The 19,563-nt window shown below is 33.3% G+C and overlaps 1 protein-coding gene across 10 annotated transcripts in view; it reads left to right on the forward strand.

Annotated features, from left to right (window-relative positions):
• The window catches only part of CNOT2 (CCR4-NOT transcription complex subunit 2), a 118,375-nt gene that overhangs the window by 43,910 nt on the left and 54,902 nt on the right, over positions 1 to 19,563 (forward strand). For 7 of the 10 annotated variants that reach the window (XM_077111417.1, XM_077111421.1, XM_077111422.1 and 4 more), the window contains exon 2: positions 3,054 to 3,126. The exons of 1 other annotated variant lie outside the window; for it this stretch is intronic. In XM_077111417.1, the coding sequence (XP_076967532.1) occupies positions 3,054 to 3,126 (73 nt within the window). Of the gene's footprint in view, positions 1 to 2,983; positions 3,127 to 19,563 lie in introns of those variants that run through there. 2 more of the 10 variants (XM_077111418.1, XM_077111420.1) reach the window with 2 other exon arrangements.

The raw sequence follows: 19,563 nt of genomic DNA on the forward strand, positions 1-19,563 counted from the left end.
GGAAAGGGGAAGAGTATGACTGGCAAGTTTTATGGCACATGTAAAGATAAATTAGGTAGACAGGTTGCTGTGTGGCATGTTAATGTTTAAGAAGCAGATTATAGATATGACTAGAGTGGAGAACTCAACCATTTGGTATGAGGTCTTGAATTCTAGATTTTTTAATTTGATAAATTTATATATACATAGTACATGTTAGTTTATTTTTATGATTATTCAAGTGAAGATACCAGTTGACTGCAAGAAATATAGAGACCATAGAAGAAAGGGGATATGAGAAAAGAGCTGGGAGGTACCCAGGACAGTTGGATTTTTTTTTTTTTTTTATGTGGGTAGGCTCTGGAAATTGTACACTTGGATTTTATGTAAGGAATTAGATCTTTAAAATCTAGGATAATTCGAGGTAACTTAAGACTAATGCTGACAATGGCAGATATTTTACCCCACCAATAAAAAAGAATTGTAATGAGACTGTAGTATAAAACAAGATTGTAAATCATTCATCTTAATTCATCTTAAACAGTTCTTGATCAATTCCTGACATTGTGGGGGTTATCTTTTTTCAAATTTTGCACATAAAATGAGGGCTTTTAATTTTATGTTTTTCAATATTTAAGTTTACAGAATTGAATTTCCCATAAAATTTAATGGTTCTGTGTTTGATTGAGCTAATTTTCATTTATACTTTCTGATGCTCAGAGGATCGTTGTGTTACAATTAAATGAGATAATATATAAGAAGGTGCTATTCACAAATTAAGCAGTGTTTACTAAATGAAAGGATTATGAATGTGGATTGGGATTCTTATTGTGAATTTTTAAATCTTTACTCTTGGTTAATTTTATAATTAAAAAATTTTAAAGATAATTATATCATCTACATCATAACATTTTTTTGCATTATTTATAAACAATGTGCCAGCTACATCACATATACTCATGCAGTTGCTATCATGTTAATACTTATTTTCTGTCTTCTAAGTTGACTATAAAACTGCTCTATTATCCAGGTATTGCCTTATTAAATTTGCTTGGAATTTGTAAGTTCGTTAAGATCCTTTAATTTAAAAAGCTAAAGAATTTCTTAGTTTCTAACTTCTGTGATTCATTGTGACTTTGGTATATTAAAATCTATTGAAACGCCATCTACTAAATTATAGTCTAATGAAAAAGGAAATTTTTGGAATTTAAAAATCTTGTTAACTATTCATTTCATGAATTAAAAACCCAATATGAGCAAACTAGACAGTGATGTGATCTTGATTAATTCATAAGACCATTCTCTTAAGACTTGCCCAGTTCATTTTTCTTCATGAGAGTAAAGTTGCTAGCAGTGGCCTCTATAAGTCTCAAAAACATTATTTTTCTTTTAAAATTATTGTCTCTCTCATTTAGGGAATGGAGTCAGCTTTGTAGAAGTATAATTTGTATACATCACAGTGCAATTTTCAGTGTCCAATTTGATGAATTTTCACAAATGCAAATACTCATATAGCTGAAAACCACAATCAAGTTATCTAACATATCTAAAATATTTCTTTGTGTCACTGTTCAGTCAGTACCATTTTCCCCATCGCTGGTGACCTGGCAACCACTGATCTGCTTTTTATTCTGTATGCACTTGAAAAAAAATGGCTATTCTATTCTTGGTAGTTGGTAGAGTCAATAAATATCCACTTGCTCAGGTTGACTGGTAGTGTCTTTCAGGTTTTCTATATCCTTGTATTTTTGTCCAATTTTTTATGTTAGGACAATTTTTGAGAAATAGTTATTGAAATCATCCCCTGTAATTCTGGATTTCTCTGGATTCTCACTTTGAAGTATTTCAGCCAAAGATCTACCATGTAAAATGGTTAAAATTCAGCAGAAATGTACCACCCACTAGCTTTGTGATGAGACATGCATCAAGAGCCAGAAGATTACATGGATTCTTTTTAAAACTTAAAACTAATACTAGTTTTTAGTGACTTATTTTCCTTAAAAACTTTTTTTGCCCCTCTTAATAGATTGCTTTTTAGAGATAATCCATTTGTAATTGTTCTGAGTAATACTGATTCGCACTCCTTACGAATTATAAACTATCTCCTCCCAAAGTTAAGTTTCATTTGATACTAAAGAATCGTTCGAAGTTTGAGTATAACTTTTAATGGCTAGGTATTATTATTAGTTCAAGAGTAAATATTGTACTAAAATGTAGGTAAGAGACCTTTTTCTTGAAAATGCAGATTTACAGATTCTTTGCAGATACTTTGAATTCTCTTATTTTCAGTGTAAGTTTTTACATTAGTTTATTCGGAGTTGTCTTCAGTGATATTTGAACCTGAAGTGCACGGTACTTAGTCAATTTGGAGTCTATCCAGATTAAAAAAGAACATTGTTATTTTTCTGCCCTAACGTAAAAGTAAATTCTGTTGGAATCCACCTGAAATTGGAGGATTGAAGGACAGAGGCATCAAGAAAGTTGACATTTATTCTATTCTTAATGGGATTAAATTTTCAATAGACTATTGAGTTAGGTTTGTGTCTGTTAATCATTTTAAGAATACATGGTGTCTTCCCATCTTATGTCATAGGAATAAACCTCGTAAGCTGAATGAATCAACAACTATTTAAATAATTTATATACCTATATATCACATAGACTATCAATATGTCAGTTGAGTGGTGAGCTTTTTTTGGTCCACCCTTATTCACTGTTAAGTTTTTCCTTGTATGTGAAGTCTGGCAGACAATTTTAATTTGAGAGAGTAAAGTGGGACAGAAAAGTTTTTAATATTTAATCATTTCTATCTCAAATAAATTATGTCTGTCAGTCTAGTCCTTCCTAAATTGATTAGGTATATGAGTTAAGGTATAAAATAAGTAGTTTTTACTTTTGTTTTCTTTCTTGTCTTCTTTTATAATATATCATTTTGGATGTTTTGCTACTGTTCATGTATTTACATGTTAGTAATTTTGATGGCTTTTGGATAATTCCACTCTAGAGGGAGAACTGGTGGGCGGTCCTTCCTGTGACACGACCCTTGAGTGACAGTTCTGTTTGATTGCCTCCAGTACTGTGAGGAAAGGACACGACTCTATGGTGAGGACTGATGGACATACATTATCTGAGAAAAGAAACTACCAGGTAAGATAAATTTTTTCCCCTTTTTTCTGTTGGTCATATAGCTGCAATGAACTGTTTAATATGTTATAGTTAACTGGAACCATCAAATTTGATACACTTCAATTTGAAAAGTTTGTATTATAATTTAAAATATGTATTGGGTTTGACAATTGAAATAGGAAGAATTTTTCAAAATAACATAAGAAATGTGTGCTCTGTTAATGTCAAAACCAATTTTTTGGCATATATGTCAAATTTTAGATAATCTGATACATAATTTATGATAGTATGGCTGTGTTCAGAGCGCATATTCCATAAAACAAAGTATTAATTGCTTTTACACATTTTATTCCTGTAAGACTAAACCTAAAGTCTTGGGCTGTGTTCTGCTCAATAAGAGTATTACTGAAATGTAGACAAAATAGGATAGAGTATAGAAAAAATAGAAATGAGAAACCCAGGGTACTCAGAGATACAAATTCAATTTTATCATTAACTTGTTAACTTAAAAATGCTAGATTATTGTTTTCTTATTTATGAAGTAGGTTAATAGTATCCATTCCTTTAGATTTTACTTAAAGATTCTGAAAGAATGGTTGAAATGTAATATTTCTGTAATTCTCTGAACTTTTAAATATTAATTTTAAAGATAATGTTGTAAAGTAGTGACTTAAAAATTAAAAGCAAAAAGAAACCATTTAAATTTAGTTTTTTTCAAAGAAAATTTGTTCTGCTCATTTTGTAATGGTTCAGAACACAGAATAGTTCAAGGCTCAAGTTAGGAATAAGCTCTCTTAGACTTCTTGCACAGATATGTATCCAACCTCACTCTCCCATATCTACCCACCAGTTTTATTCCCTCTAAGTTATTAAAGCAGTTACTATGATAGCAGCAGCTTTGGTTGACTACCTATCTTTCTACTAATCATTTGTTTTAGCCACTTGATCTTTTCTTCCCTCAGTTGAAAAAGTGGACAGTGGAAAAGGTTGTAAATGGGTCTTCATGGTATATAATAGCAGAGTCTTTGATTATAAGACGTAAGTTCTAGTTCAGGCACTGTCCTTAATAAGAAAGTGTCACATTAAACCTTTCTAGAGTTTCAGCTAACTTGATAGCTGAAGTTTCTTGCCAGTTCTTCATAATTTCAATAAGTCAAAGTAGGCTGTAGCTGTGCAATTCTAAATCAGTTCTCTAACCTTTTCTGTTTGAGTTGCCTTCATAGACTTGATCAACATGACCTTTACTAATTATTTGTATTTGCTATTTGTATTTACTAATTATTAGTTCTTCCTGCCTCACAACCACTTCCAACTACCTTGACTCATAAGATTTTCATTGGTCACACATCTTGGGCTGTAGTTTCTTTTGCTAGGTTCTACTAGATTATTTTAATGATGTGGTTTTTCAGTGCTCATAATCCAGTTTATAAAGTGTGAGTATAGAGGTTTTGTATGATTATGCAGTAAAATTAATTTCCCTCAGGAAATCATATTAATATGGAATTCCAAAATGTACACTTAAGAAAAGAAAAAAAAGTATGTTTTACACGTTAAAAGATTTACTCTTATCCCTTTTCATTCTGTACTAAAAATATCCCATCATTCCAGTCATATCTGCATATAGTTCAGTTTTTAATCTGTCCTGAAAAATGCATTCTTGGTTAGTTTTGCTGATTGAAAATATTTTCTCTTGTTGTTATATAGTTTATTGTTGAAGCCTTTTGTAAAAAGTACATGTGTAGAAATATAATTCGCTGTCTGGTGTTGTGATGAATATGTTAAGAGCATGTGAAAAATTCAAAGGAATATTAAGTAAATTGCTAAAATAAGATTTGTATTTGTATTGGTCACTCTAAGATGAAAATGATTTGGATTTTCAAAATTTTTATTTTGGAGAAATTTTATTCATTTCTTTTCATGAATAAAGTAGGAATCCTTTGTATCTATTTTTATACCTATTTCCATTTGTCTTTGGGGGCTTTTGTTTTTGGAGGTCATCTCTTATCTTATAGTGATATTTAGATGTCCTGATCATAGGTATATAGTCAAGAATTAAGAAGGAAAATTCTCTAATTCTCATTCCCTCATTCCTGATAAAGCCTTAGTTAGGAAGGTGCATTTACTCAGCTTGGTGCTGAAAATTAGTGCTTTTCAGTTAGGTGTTGGTTGACATATTGAACTTTATAGTGATATCTACTTCCTCTGTTTTGTTTCCTATAAATATAAGCTTAGTTAGGAGTTTGGAGTTTGAACAGAATAGCTGAAGTTTATTTTCATACCTAGACAGGTGTATTTGTTCAGGTAAGATAATTTAATTTTTAACTACAAATCATTCATAGTTTCTTCTTTTTTGGCAGGAAGGTCAAGCTTTTGTTCAAGGAATGCTAAAAATTGCTTTGCTTCTTCTAATTAACACTAATTTACCCTAGCTATGAGTATGGTACATATATCTACCCATGTTAATTACCAGCTTAGCTCCTCAGAGGCTTTTCTTCTCTTCTGTAATAAGGCCAACCTCCTAAACATTACACATCTTTCTGCATTCTGGCTCTTACAGATACGTACCTTTTTTTTTTTTTAACTTCTTTTTATTGTATAGCATAACATATATACAAAGCAAAGAAAGAAAAGCAATAGCTTTTTTTTTTTTTTTTTGCATGGGCAGGCACCGGGAATTGAACCCGGGTCCTCTGGCATCCCAGGCAAGCATTCTTGCCTGCTGAGCCACCGTGGCCCACCCGGAAAAAGCAATAGTTTTCAAAGCAGTCTTCAACAAGTAGTTACAGGACAGATCCCAGAGTTTGTCATCGGCTACTATACCATCATCTCAGATTTTTCCTTCTAGCTGCTCCAGAGAACATTGTAGGCTAGAGGAATAGATATTTTTTATCATCACAATCAACTTTTCAAGGAAAATTGTATCTATCAAAAAGCAGTAAATTTTGTAACACACTGCAGCAGTTAGTTGCAGAATGGATTTCTAAGTTTGGTATGGGTTACAATTCCACAATTTTAGGTTTTTACTTCTAGCTGCTCTGAGATACTGGAGATTAAAAGAAATATCAGTTTAATGATTCAGCAGTCATACTCATATTTGTTAAACCCTACCTACTCTATAGAACTCCACCATCACCTTTGATCTTTCTCTCACTCTTAGGGGTATTTGGGCTATGCCCATTCTAACTTTTTCACGTTGAAAGGGGCTGTCTGTAATGTGGGGAACGAAGATGGAACTAGTTGATGTTCTGGAGAGGCTACCCCTCTAGGTTTCAGGACTTATCTGGTCCAGGGACCCATCTGGAGGTTGGAAGTTTCTGGAAAGTTACTCTTGTGCATGGGACCCTTGTGGAAAATTATATATTGCCCTAGGTGTTCCTTAGGATTGGCAAGAATGGTTTTGGTTGGGGTTTGGCAAGTTATGATAGGTAGCAGTGTTTGATTGATGCTTGTGTAAGAGTGACCTCCAGAATAGCCTCTATACTCTATTTGAACTCTTTCAGCCACTGATACCTTATTTGCTACACTTCTTTTTCTCCATTTGGTCAGGATGGCATTGTTGAACGCATGGTGCCAGGGCCAGACTCATCCCTGGGAGTCATCTCCCATGCCACCAGGAAGATTTTCACCCCTAGATGTCCTGTCCCTCTTAGCGAAGATGGGCAATGACATCATTTGTCCCTACCATGTTCTTATAAACTTTCAACCCTTTACTTACATTAATTCCTTTTCTTGAAATACCTTACTTTTCTTCACATATTTCAAGATTTAGTTATTTCTTCCAGAAGCTGTTCTCTTTTCGGCTCAGTGCATCTTTACCTTGCTTTCATAGCAATTGTGCATACTTGTAGCGTAATACATTGCTTTGATTTGTTGATCCTTGTCTTTCTGTGCACCTGTGCTGTCCAGTACTGTATGCACTAGCTGCAAGTGGCTTTGTAAATTTAAATTCACTTACATTAAATAGAATAAAATATTGAGTTTATCAGTCACAATAGCCACATTTCAAATACATGATATAGAATATTTCCATTGTTGAAGAAAATTATATTAAACGGGGCTGCTCCATGTCATAAGTGTCTTGAAAACTGGAGCCATATCTTTTTATTTGAGTACTGCTAGTAGCTAGCACAGTGCCTGGCACATAGTAGGTTTCAAGTGGTTGTTTCAGTAAAATTATATAAAACAGTGAAAGAAAGAAAAAAAGGAAAATGAGAAGTGTGCTGGGTAACATACTGATGATATCTCTTAAGATTTTCAGATGTTATTCTGAATGGAATTTTTAAATATTAAATCTTTGATCATATCATAGGCTGGCTAGTTAAATGTGTATCCTCTAACTGGATATAAAGCAATTTAGTTCATATATTTCAAGAAAATACCTCATTATCCAAAATGTTCCTTTTCACTTTGTGGAATGTAGCATGGCAGAGAACTATTGCCTTGCCATTTCCTTCCCTACCTCCCATTCAGGCCATGTTTTAATTTCCTTTTTATTAGTTTTTTTAAATACATACTTACTGCAAAATATTTTAAGAAATTTATAGAATATAATGTAAAAGTTCACCTTTATCACTTCATTGTTAACAATTTGGTATGTATCATTCCATTTCTCTTCTACTGATTTTTTAGGTATAAATGTGATTTTTTTGTTCTTAACAAATATAGGTTATACTATATGTGTTTTTCTGCAGCATGCTTATACTCAGTGGGATATTTTTATGTCTCACTTCCCATCCCCTCACTTGCCTCTTTCCCTCATAGTAACCACTAGTTTGAATTTTTTGTGTTTCATTCTTTTATTTTTATAATTTTCTTAAATGTGTGTTTCACTATAAATGGGCACCCCCTGTATATGTTGTATGGCATTTTTTGAGAAAATGTACCGTATATTCTGTTACTTCAGATGGGGGAAAAATTAATTTCCAGCCCACCTAAAACCTAAACAATTTCCCAGTTATCTTTAACACAGCACTTGTTTGATAATTCACCAAGGATTTCTGCTTAATATAAAGCATTTAAAACACGTTACCTAATTATTTAACTTATACAAATTCATTAGTAGGCATATTTGTATTTAGTATGCAAGAGTTTTGTATATTACAGTATACAAATTACATTTTTTCTTACACACTGCAATGAAGATGGCATGTAAATAAACAATGAAGTACCCTATTTATTTTATTCTAAGTTACTAAGTTGCATATTATAGAAAAATTTTCTCCAAGGTCAGGATGCAGTTTACAGCTGATGGTGTCTTGAGATATAGTTGTGACATAGTAGCTTGATAACCTGTTGACACCTTCTAATAGAATTTTAAAAAGCACCAACGTGAACGCATCTTAGAATCTATGATGTAGTATTTTTTAAAGATGCATAATGAATATAAAGAACACTTAATAAATCATAATTAATAAAGGTTTTTTAAATGAATTCTTAGCAATAGAAAAGTTGTCAGAGGAGAGCTGATATTCAGAGTAGAGGCTTTAGTCATTGTTTGGTGTTATTTGGTATTGATGAGAATGAGTTGTTAAAGAAATGAATTAAAAAGTAAATGCCTGAGTTCAAAGAAATGGTTCAGTTTTCTCTTTGCTCTTGCAGCTCTGGAAACAAATGCTGTGACCTGTTGTCTGTAGCCAGATTTGAAGCAAAAGAGTAGAAAAAAATAAAAATTCATGTTCCATTTACTTGCAGTTACATAACTCCTGATAAAATGAGGTTGTTTTTTTTAGTACAAGTTTTAAATAAATTTTTATATTTACATATATATTATGTATCCTTTTAATTATAGTTGAATGTTTTGTTCATATTATGATCATGCTGTCAGCAAGAGAAGTCATTTTGGCTTTATGAACTTAATATTATTTTGTAAAATTAGACGTTTTATTTGGCATTTATGACTCTCTTTTGCATCTTGCTCTCACCAACCAAGAAATACTAAGTTAAATGAATTCCCGAGTTCCTCAGTGGTTGGTTCTTTGTTATATGATGTAGCAGTGTTAATCTCTCTTTGAATGCATTATGTTCTTATACTTTTTTTCCCTCATCTTCTGACATCACCATACTATGTAACATCTGTTTTCCAAAAACCTCAGCTTCACCAAGACCTCCAACTTCTCTTAGTTTATGGCACTCTTAGTTTCTCAGTAATTTTTTTCATAGTAACACACACCAAAAATTAGTGTGTGTTACTACTTAAAAATTAGTAACAGCTTTGTTACATAAATCATTGGGTCCAAACCAGTTATTTTAGTACTTTGATATGGGTATCTGACAGGTTTTACTGTATTTCCCTATAAAATTTAAACTGTCCCTTGACACTCCTGCATGTTCACTGTGCTGTGTTCACTGTGGTACTCCTGTTACAAACTTTGCCCCTAGGTCTTATACACATAAAATATTATTTTGTGTTCTCAGAAAAATATTTTACATTTTAAGTGATTTTCCTCAGTCATGAATACGGAACCTGAAGCATTGTATTCGTCGTTAAATAGAAAGTTATAGCATTAATGCGAATGTTTCTGTGCATCAGAGAAAGTACAGAGCAAGCAAAGTTATCTTTTAAAATGTAATTTTAGGTTGTTGAAATCTTGTGTTTGATGCTCCTTGTATCCAGGGTGTGGACAGATAAGTTACAAAATATGGATAAAAAATAAATAATAGGGTGTTAAGGATTAAAATAAATTGGGTAAATTGAAATATTAGTAGTCAGCGAGAGGGAGGGTGTAAGGGGATATATGAGTTTTTTCTTTTTTTCTTTTTAATTCTTTTTTCTGAAGTGATACAAATGTTCTGAAAAGGATCATGGTGATGAATACACAACTATATGATGATATTGTGAGCCATTGATTTCACACCATGTATGAACTGTATGTGTGTGAATATTTGTCAATAAAATATATATTTTAATGTAATCTTAGATTTTACTTGGATTCTAGGATAATAGCAGTGATTGGTAGTAGGTTAGTTTTTCAGTCTTAAATCCTACACAAAAATAAAACAACTAGATAGCAAATAAAAACCTGTGAAAGCATTGATAATAAAACTTGTATCCCTAAGAACCCCAAAATATAAGTGATGGGAACTAACAAAAAGATCTGTTTTGTTGTTGGTATCAGTACATAAGACTGTAGAAGGAAGCATTGAAATGTCTGTTCGACCTGAGAATAGGAGCACTCCAAAGTAATTAAGAGTAGACCCTGAAGAGTGTGGTGAATCAGTTTGAAAATGGCAGTTGAAATTGGAGGAGGTTTTGCCCACTCCATCAAGTGTTAGGAATCTGTGGTTAAGGCTTAATGTGACTGGATCAGCCTGGCTCTGTGAACTCACAAAACTGAAGTACCAGTGCTCCCTTCCTGGGCTCCATTGAGAAGAAACTTATGGGAATAGAATCAAAATTGAGAAGGATAGGGGTAATGGAGAAATGGGAAAGAAAAGGCCCAGATAAAAACGGGAGAGAGGAATAGAGTCAGGAAATCTCAGAAAACAAGTCACCATATTTTCAAACACTATGAAAGCAACAGAACAGGGAGTTTTATGAAGTAAGAAAAGTTTATCTGAACCAAAGTCACTGTTGAAGTATTCAGGAAAATTTAAGTCACAAGAGCTAGGAGTATGTTCAAGGGTGTTTAATTTTTCCCCCTAGTTTCTTGGGATTGTGTTTGAGACCTCTTTCCCCATTGAAATGAAATAAATGAAGATATTCTCATATTATCTTTTAAATTTTTCTTCTTGTCTTTCATATTTAAATTTAAACCTGCCTGAAATTGATTTTTGTATATGATGTAATTAGAGGTTCAGTTACCTTTCCTCTGCATGTAATCAGTTATCCTGGCATCTTACATTGATTTGTTCCACCTTCCTCAACTAATCAGCAGTGCCAGCTTTGTTGTAAATCAGGGTTTTTTTGTATGTGTGGACCTGTTTCTTATATCTCTATTCCTTCCTTTGATGTGTTTGTCGATGCCTTCACCACTATTACATTTCTTAATTGCTATAGTTTTGTGTTACATTTTCATGTCTATTGGTCCACTACTTGGTCTTCATGAATGTCTTGACTTTCCTTGGCCTTTTGTTCTTTGACAAACTTAGAATAGTCTTGAAAAGACCGCCCCCCACCAAAAAAAAAAAATTGGGGGTTTATAAATGGTATTGCACTAACTTTATATTCTTATGCATGAATTCATCTGTCAAGGGCTTCTGTATTATCTCTCAATAAAGGTTTTTTTCATAGTGGACTTAAAAATCTTTAATTGACTTTTTAAAATTGATTTTTATATCCATGATGTAGCTAAACTCTTATAATTTATCTGAAGGTTCTTTGGGGGTGTACATTATCTAGAAATGAGTTTTGATTCTTTAATAAATTTTATAACTTGCATTTCTTTTCTGAATTTATTCTAGTACAATACCAAATAGAAGTGTTAGTGGAAATCTTTGTCTTGTTCCTTGTCTTACAGAGAACTTTAAAAATTATGTTTAATATAAGATATTTTAGATACAAAAGTTATTCATAATACTACCTTATAATTTTTTTCCTCTTTGACATGTTTGTTTTCCTCTTATTTAATCAGTTTTGAGTTTTGTTGTTTTTTTTTTTTTTTAACATTCTAGTCATTGATTTGTATTTTTCAATTCTTCCATTCTCTGTCTTTGGGTTTGTTCTAGTGTTCTTCACCTAACTTTTAAATTGGCTCCCTTGGCTCATTAACTTTTCAGCCTTTCATTTTTTTCTTTTTACTGTAAACAGAAACACATAAGGCTCTGATTTTCTAATTTGGGGTTGTTTTAGGCCTCTTTCCCTATTTCCCTGAGTACTGCTTTGATTATGTTTCATAAATTTTAATTGTAATGACTGTTTTCCTCCTCCTCTTCTTTACTTTTCCTACCCTCCTTATGATATCTTTTTTTTTAACCTCAGAAATATCTTAAGTGTTTTAAATTTCTAAATTTATGAAGTTTTTCTAGTTATCTTTCTGTTGATGATTTCTCATGTAATTCCATTGTGGTGATAATTTCTCATAAAATTTCTTTGAGCTGTGAGGAAGTAGTCAGTATGATACCAGTTGTTTGTAAGCTTGATTAAAATGCATATTGCATATTGACCAATTAGAGAGTGAATTGTTCTCTTTCCATTATACCATAATTTGTTTGTGTTTAAATCTTATGTACCTATGTATTTCCCTTCTCAATATTTATTTATTCTTTTGTTTAGAACCAAGCTCTAATATATTCTTTTTTTTCACCTTTAAGAACTATTATTTTATTTATAAGAATAATTCACATTTATTATAAAAATTAATAGTCAAAAGTTATTAAGTAAAAATTCCCCAAATCCTACTCTTCAAAATTGCCTGTTTTTAATACTTTCTTGGGAATCCTTTCAAATATTTTCTATGCATAATAAACATATAAGCATGCTTTTTTTCATGACTAAGATCAATCCATTCATACTGTTGCTTTTTCTAATTTATCCTTGTAAATTTGCCTTTTCTCTGTTGACATGTAAAGATATCTCACATTTCTTTTTTTAATTGTGAAAAATAACATACATACAAAAACACAATAAATTTCAAAGCACACTGCAACAATTAGTTGTAGAACAAATTTCAGACTTTGTTATGGGTTACAGTTCCACTGTTTTAGGTTTTTACTTCTAGCTGCTCCAAGACACTGGAGACTAAGAAATATCAGTATAATGATTTGGCAGTCATACTCATTTGTTTGTTAAACCCTATCTTCTTTGTATAATTTCTGCTTTGATCTTTCTCCCAATCTTTAGGGTTATTTGGACTCTGCCCATTATAAATTTTTCATGTTGGAAGGGGTTGTCGATAATATGAATAGAGGGATGGAACTAGCTGATGTTTTGGAGAGACTGGCCTTTCTGCATTTCACGTCTTTTCTGGCCTAGGAACATATCTGGAGGTTGTAGGTTTCTGGAAAGTAATCATAGTGCATGGAACTTTGTAGAATCTCATATAACACCCTAGGTGTTCATTAGGGTTGGCAGGAATGGTTTTGATTGGGGTTTGGCAAACCATGATGGTAGCAGTGTTTAGCTGAAGCTTGCATAAGATTAGTCTCCAGAGGAGAGTCTTGACTATCTGAACTCTCTCAGCCACTGATACCTTATTTGTTACACTTCTTTTCTCCCTTTTGGTCTTATGGCATTGTTCTCACAATGTCAGGGCCAGGCTCATACCTGGAAGTTATATCCTGCGTTGTCAGGGAGACTTTCATCTCTGGATGTCAAGGACAATCAAACTCATACAGATAGAATAACAGGTAAAGAAAAGAATGGAAAAACTTGAGTAGGGTTTCAGGGATTTGAATGACAGCAAGAAGTGCACAAACATAATTGTTATGAATGTTCCAGAAGAAGAGAAGGGAAAAGTGGGAGAAAGAAGATTTGCAGAAATAGTGGAAGAAAATATCCCAATTCTTATGGAAGACATAAATACACATGTCCAAGAAGTGCAAAATACCCCAAGACTATATCCTGAGACACATAATATTCAGAATGTCAAATGCCAGAGATAAAGAGAGAATCCTGAAAGCAGCAGGAGAAGAGTGACTCACCACATATAAGAAAACTGAAATAAGATGAACTGCTAATATCTTATCAGAAACCGTGAATGTGAGAAGACAGAGGTATATTTATTTAGGGGACTGAAGGGGAAAAACTGATGGCCAAGAATTCTTTGGCTGGAAAAGCTGTCTTTGAAAAATTAGGGAGAGTTAAAAATATTTGCAGATAAATGGAAACTGTGAAGGTTCATTAACAAGAGATTAGCCCTCAGGAAATACTGAAGTGAGTTCTGTAGGGTGAAAGGAAAAGACAGGAGAGAGAGAGAGAGGGACTTGGAGTAGAGTGTGAAAGTGAAGATTATCAGTAAGGGTAACTAAAGAGGAAAAAGATTTGACATATAAAAACCAAAGGATAAAATGATTGAAATAAGTACTCCTTTACAGCAATAGCATTGAATGTTAACGGATTAAATTTCCTAATCAAAGCACACAGATTAGAAGAATGGCTTAAAAAGTATTTTTAAAAAAATCTATATGCAGCCTACAAAAGACTCATCTTGGACCCCAAACCACAAATAGATAGAACAAGAAAGGAAAAAGATATTTCATGTAAACAGTAACTAGAAAAGAGAGAAAGAGATTGAGAGGAATAGATTTATAGAGACAGAGAGCTGTGATAGCTATACCAATATTATACAAAATAGACTTGAAATGCAAAACTGTTATAAGAGACAAAGAAGGACAATATATATTAATGAAAGGGGCAATCTATCAAGAACAAATAACAATCATAAATATTTAGGTACCTAACTGTGCTGGTTTGAAGCTGTTATGTACCAAGAAAAGCCTTGTTCTTCTAATCTTGACTCAGTATTATAGGATGGGACCTTTTGATTAGACCGCTTCCATGGTGATGTGACACAGTAACTGTGGGTGTGATCTTGATTAGATGGAGATGCAACTCCACCCATCCAGGGTGGATTGTGATCAGCCCAATGGAATCCCCAAAAGAGCCAACACAGGGAAACATTTAAGAACAAGCTTAGGTGCAGACGTTTGGAAATGCAGAAATGCCAGTAGAAACCAGGAGCTGAGAGAGCTGACGGAAGCTAGACAAGCATCAGACCCCAGCAGATGTCACCATGCACCCCTCCTTGAAATACTAAGCTAAGAGAGGAAACCCAGACTTTTGCCCCAGAGCAACTAAGTCAGGACCATTGGACACCTAAAGAGAAAGCCACTGGAATCAGAAGCCAAAGGCAGTGGAACCAGGAACCAGGACCAACAGATGCCAGCCACACGCCTCCCCACATGACAGACGTTGGCCTTTCCTTGGAGTCTAATATATTCTTTTTTTATTTCTTTAATTTTTGATACATTCTTATGTTCTGTCTGTGATATGTCCAACAATTAGAAGTTGCCATAGGTTATTCTAATATCTTCTGTGTTGCTTCTTGCTTATGGTGCCCTGTTTCCTTGTATATGTTAAACTGTCACCTTATATTTCTTATAACTCTGGGAATTCTTTGATGACAAAGTAGAAGGACTTTTCTCCCAAGGGAATTTACATTTGCTTTTTTTTCCCCCTTGTCCTTTGTTTTTTTTTTTTTTCAATTGAGAAATCTTTACATATATTTAGTCCATACATGGTATACAATCAGTGGCTTACAATATCATCATATAGTTGTGTGTTCATCACCATCATCATTTTTAGAACGTTTGCATCACTCCAGAAAAAGAAATAAAAAGAAGAAACTCATATATCCCACCCCCTTACCCCTCCCTCTCATTGTATTTGCTTTTGCCAGCTGCCTAGGAGCCCTACTAGTTCAAGACCAGTTAAAAATAACAGTCTGAAGCTCCAGTCTACACAGGTTAATGTAAATTTGGGCTGACTCATGGCTGAAGATTCTCAGAGGAGAGTCCCTTCACCTTCTTAGCATCAAGAACAAAATCAGCATTTTTTGCTGCCTTCTTCACTATGGGGTTTTTATAATTATGGTGTAGTCTTTATGAAAAAGTCTTCTTGTAAATTTACCACTTTTGGTAAATTGGTGGACATAAGTTTGCTGGTTTCCCTGAATTCTTCCTTTTAGTTGGTTTTGTGTCCCTCTTTCCCTAAACAATTCATTTAAAAATAAAAATGTAGTCTCTGTTAGTTTTCATTGACATTTTGTTCACTACTCTTAACCTATCTGAAAATAGTGGCTGGCATATAGTAGATATTTAATTAATATTTGTTAATTGGCTCCATGAAGCATTTTTAGTTGTTTTTAAGTAGAACATTTTGGTTTTACTTTAGTCTGCCATACTGCCATATTAATCGTTCTTTGGGTCTTAGCTGAAATTTCACTTCCTCAAAGATTAGTTTCCTATATTGATCTACTGTTATATATTATTATTCATTTTAATGTTTTAGGGGTATGGTGGTAGTGTTTCTTGTTTTTAGCATCATCCGTAATTGAAAAGGTTTGATGGGTTTCCTTTTCTCTCTTTCCCTCCCTTTTTTCCTCCCTTTCTTCTCTTTTATCCCCTCTCTTGCCTTTCTTTTTCCTCCTTTCTCTTTTTGTTGTATCATTTTTATTCTGTCCAAAGGATTTTTTAAAAATATTTTTCATAATTCAGTTCTGATGATGACTATCTATTATGTTTTATTTTCTGAAAAGTCTGTTTTACCTTCATTTTTTTTTAAATTGTTGTTGTTCTTGGTGTTTGTTGCTTGGGCAGGCAAATCGAACCTGGGTCTCCAGCATGGCAGGTGAGAACTCTGCCACTGTGCCACTGTGCCACTGTCACCTGCCCTTCACCTTCATTTTTGAAAGATAGTTTTGCTGGATATAAAATTTCAAAGTTGACAGATTTTTCTTTTTATCCACTTTGAAAAAAAAAATTTTAGATGATGGAAAGCTTTCCTGTTTCATCTTAACTGAAAGTGGAAATCTTAAAGATTTCATTTTTTTTTTTTTTTTTTTTTTTTAAAGAGAGGGAGGAAGGGAAGGAAAGACAGAGAGAAGGAAGGAAGGATGGAAGGGAGGAAGAAAGGGAAACATCTTTAAACATTTTCTTGTTTTTATTATATTTTGTTTGTTTGTTTGTTTTTTACATGGGCTGGGGCCGGGAATCGAACCGGGGTCCTCCGGCATGGCAGGCAAGCACTCTTGCCCGCTGAGCCACCGCGGCCCGCCCCAAGATTTCATTTTTTAAACTTATATTTTAGTTGAGAAGATGGAAGAAAAACCATACCTGAAAAAGAGAATAAGTATTTTTTTAAAATATTCTTTCAAGTTTTGAATGCTTTGTACAAGACACTGTGCAGTGTGTAGTACAAAACAAATATCAGACCTATCTCAGTACTTAAATTCAAACTAATATGAGACCTATCTCTCAATACTTAAATCCATTTGGGAAGAAACATAAAACCATAGAAATCAGTGAATAAATTCTTATTTGAATATGAGGTCATCATAACTGTGATTCTGTTTAACTTAAAGCAAAAATTTATACTATTTTCCTTGAACTTCTTTGAATTCTCTCCCTTAAGAGTTCCCCTGAATCTAATAGGTCCATAAATACAGTAGCAGTCATCTTCTTAGCTGAGGTAATAATTTTACTAATTAATTCCCCTTACTCAAAAAGTTTATATTCTGAAGCATTAGGATGGTATATTATGTTTTTATTGCTTATTCTGGCTCAGTGTATTAAAGAAATGATTGTAAGTATACTGATAAAGAAAATAGGAAGATATTTTTCCCAGGATAAAAAAAGGTAAAAGCTTTTTCTTTTCTTTTTTTTTTTAGGGCCAAAAATGCTAAATGAGACTGCTTGGGTCATATGAACTATTAAACCTATTCTTTTCTGCCATGATCAAGGCACTGTAATAAAGCTGAAAAAGATATGGTTGTTAGAGTGATGAATCCTGGGTTTGACCATTATTCTTCATTTTTTGTCCTCATCACTTTGGGCCAGTTTATAAATATTTTTGACTTTCAGTTTATATTTAACAGTGTGATAGAAGCTGATTGTCTTACTTATAGAAGCATTCTAGTTAGTAAACATAGAAGGAATGAGGAAAATAGAAAATCATATTAGAAAACCACATTAATAAGTGCTTGCTACAGGCAGTATTCATGGATGAATGCTACATTTACTGAGTGAAATTTTTAAGAGAAACGGGTATTACATACTCATATTACTTCATAAGTATTTATTGCATTTATTGCTTACAAAGGAAAACTTAAGTGGCATCTGCATTTTTGGGGGCAGAGGTTGTTAACTTGAATTTGAGTCGCACATTTCACTGATGGGCTGCTTTAAGATAGCATGGAATGTTTCCTTTCTTTGGCGTCGTTGAATTTCTCCACAGAAAGTTTACACGGCTTTAGGGTTTTAAGATGGTAGGAGAGAGTGGCATTTCTTACATCTGATTGGCAGTATTCTCTGAGCCCGGTAAGGAAAGAGGCCCGAAGATCCCACAATTCAAAATGTGTATTTTTACTTCATCCCTCAGTTTTCAAGCCCATGCCTTACCTCTTAGTACTACTTTTTGGAGCTTATCCATTTAATTTTTTTCTAGAGAATAAACTTTGGTTTCTTGTTGAGATTACAGAAATTGGGTATTCTGATGAGTGTGATAGGAAAATATCTTGGATCCAACTCCTTTAGAGATTCTACCTCTCTGTGCCTCAGTTTCTTCACCTGGAAAATAATGAGGTAAAAGTAACTATCTTATAGAGGTTTTATTGAGATTAAGTGAGGTAGTATTATATAAAGTGTTCAGAACAGTACTTATTATCAGGTAAACAGTACATGTTTTTATTTGTGTTAGTCCCACTATATTAGGTTATTTATTCAAACATTGCACCCACTATACAGCTAACTAACCCCAAGGAGTGCCATTCCCATGAATTTTACAGTACAGCCCAGTGGCCCTGATTAGGAATTCTTTTAGGGAGATTTTGTGACAGAAAAAAGAGATGTGTGTTGTCACATCACATGAAACTGTAAATCTGAAATATTCTCAAAATGGCTTTTAAAAAATAATATAAATCATCTAACAAGAAAAAAGTTTTATAAATGAAGAAAACTTAACTAAAAAAAAATCTCCAAATCTTTATCTGGTACTTCTGTTAGTGGCATTCTAACTACTGAAGGTTTGTGGTAGTCTATTAGGTATTTTGGAAGTGGTTGTCAATTTCAGCGTGAAAAGGTATAAAACAGTCTTATTCATGTGTGTTTCAGTAATATAAAATTTAGCATCACTTTTTCATATAACTATTTTTTAATTGTAGTTGCTGTGCTCAGAAAGTTTTTGCATGTACTATAAACGCTGCCTCAGTCATTTAGTGTCAAATTACACTTAGGTAATGGCATACGTGGAGTAAGATGAGGATATGGTGATATGTGTGTCATGGAGAAAAATAAAACAGGAAAGTAGGAGAGAGAATGCCAGGAGATTGAGGGAACAGATTGCAGTTTTAAATAAAATAGACAAGAAGTTCCTCGGGTGTAACTCAATACCTGAAGTAGGTGAAATAGAAATATGGCTATGTAGGGGAAGGGTGTTCCTGGAAGGTAACAAGTACACAGGCCTAGAGACAGGAGTGAGCCTGATGTGTTTGAGAAACAGCAAGGAGGTCAGTGTGGCTGAATGCAGTGACAGAAAGGGGGATAATGGTGGAGAATCTGAAGGCTAAGGTCACTAAGGGTTACTGGCATTATTAATGGTGTGTGAAGCCATTATAAATGTATTTTCACTTTTCCTCCCTTTGATTTGTGATGGTCCTTTATCCTCCCAATCAAATAATTATAATATATGATAGTATAAATTATAATATGTAACATTTAGCATTTTGTTTAGTAGCTGCTCACTGATGTTTTTTAAATTAATTTATGTGGCAGAATGTTTAGAAGTAGTTTAAAGGTCCTGTATTC

This window comes from Tamandua tetradactyla, chromosome 7 (assembly GCF_023851605.1).
Source record: "Tamandua tetradactyla isolate mTamTet1 chromosome 7, mTamTet1.pri, whole genome shotgun sequence".
Classification (NCBI taxonomy): Eukaryota; Metazoa; Chordata; class Mammalia; order Pilosa; family Myrmecophagidae; genus Tamandua; species Tamandua tetradactyla.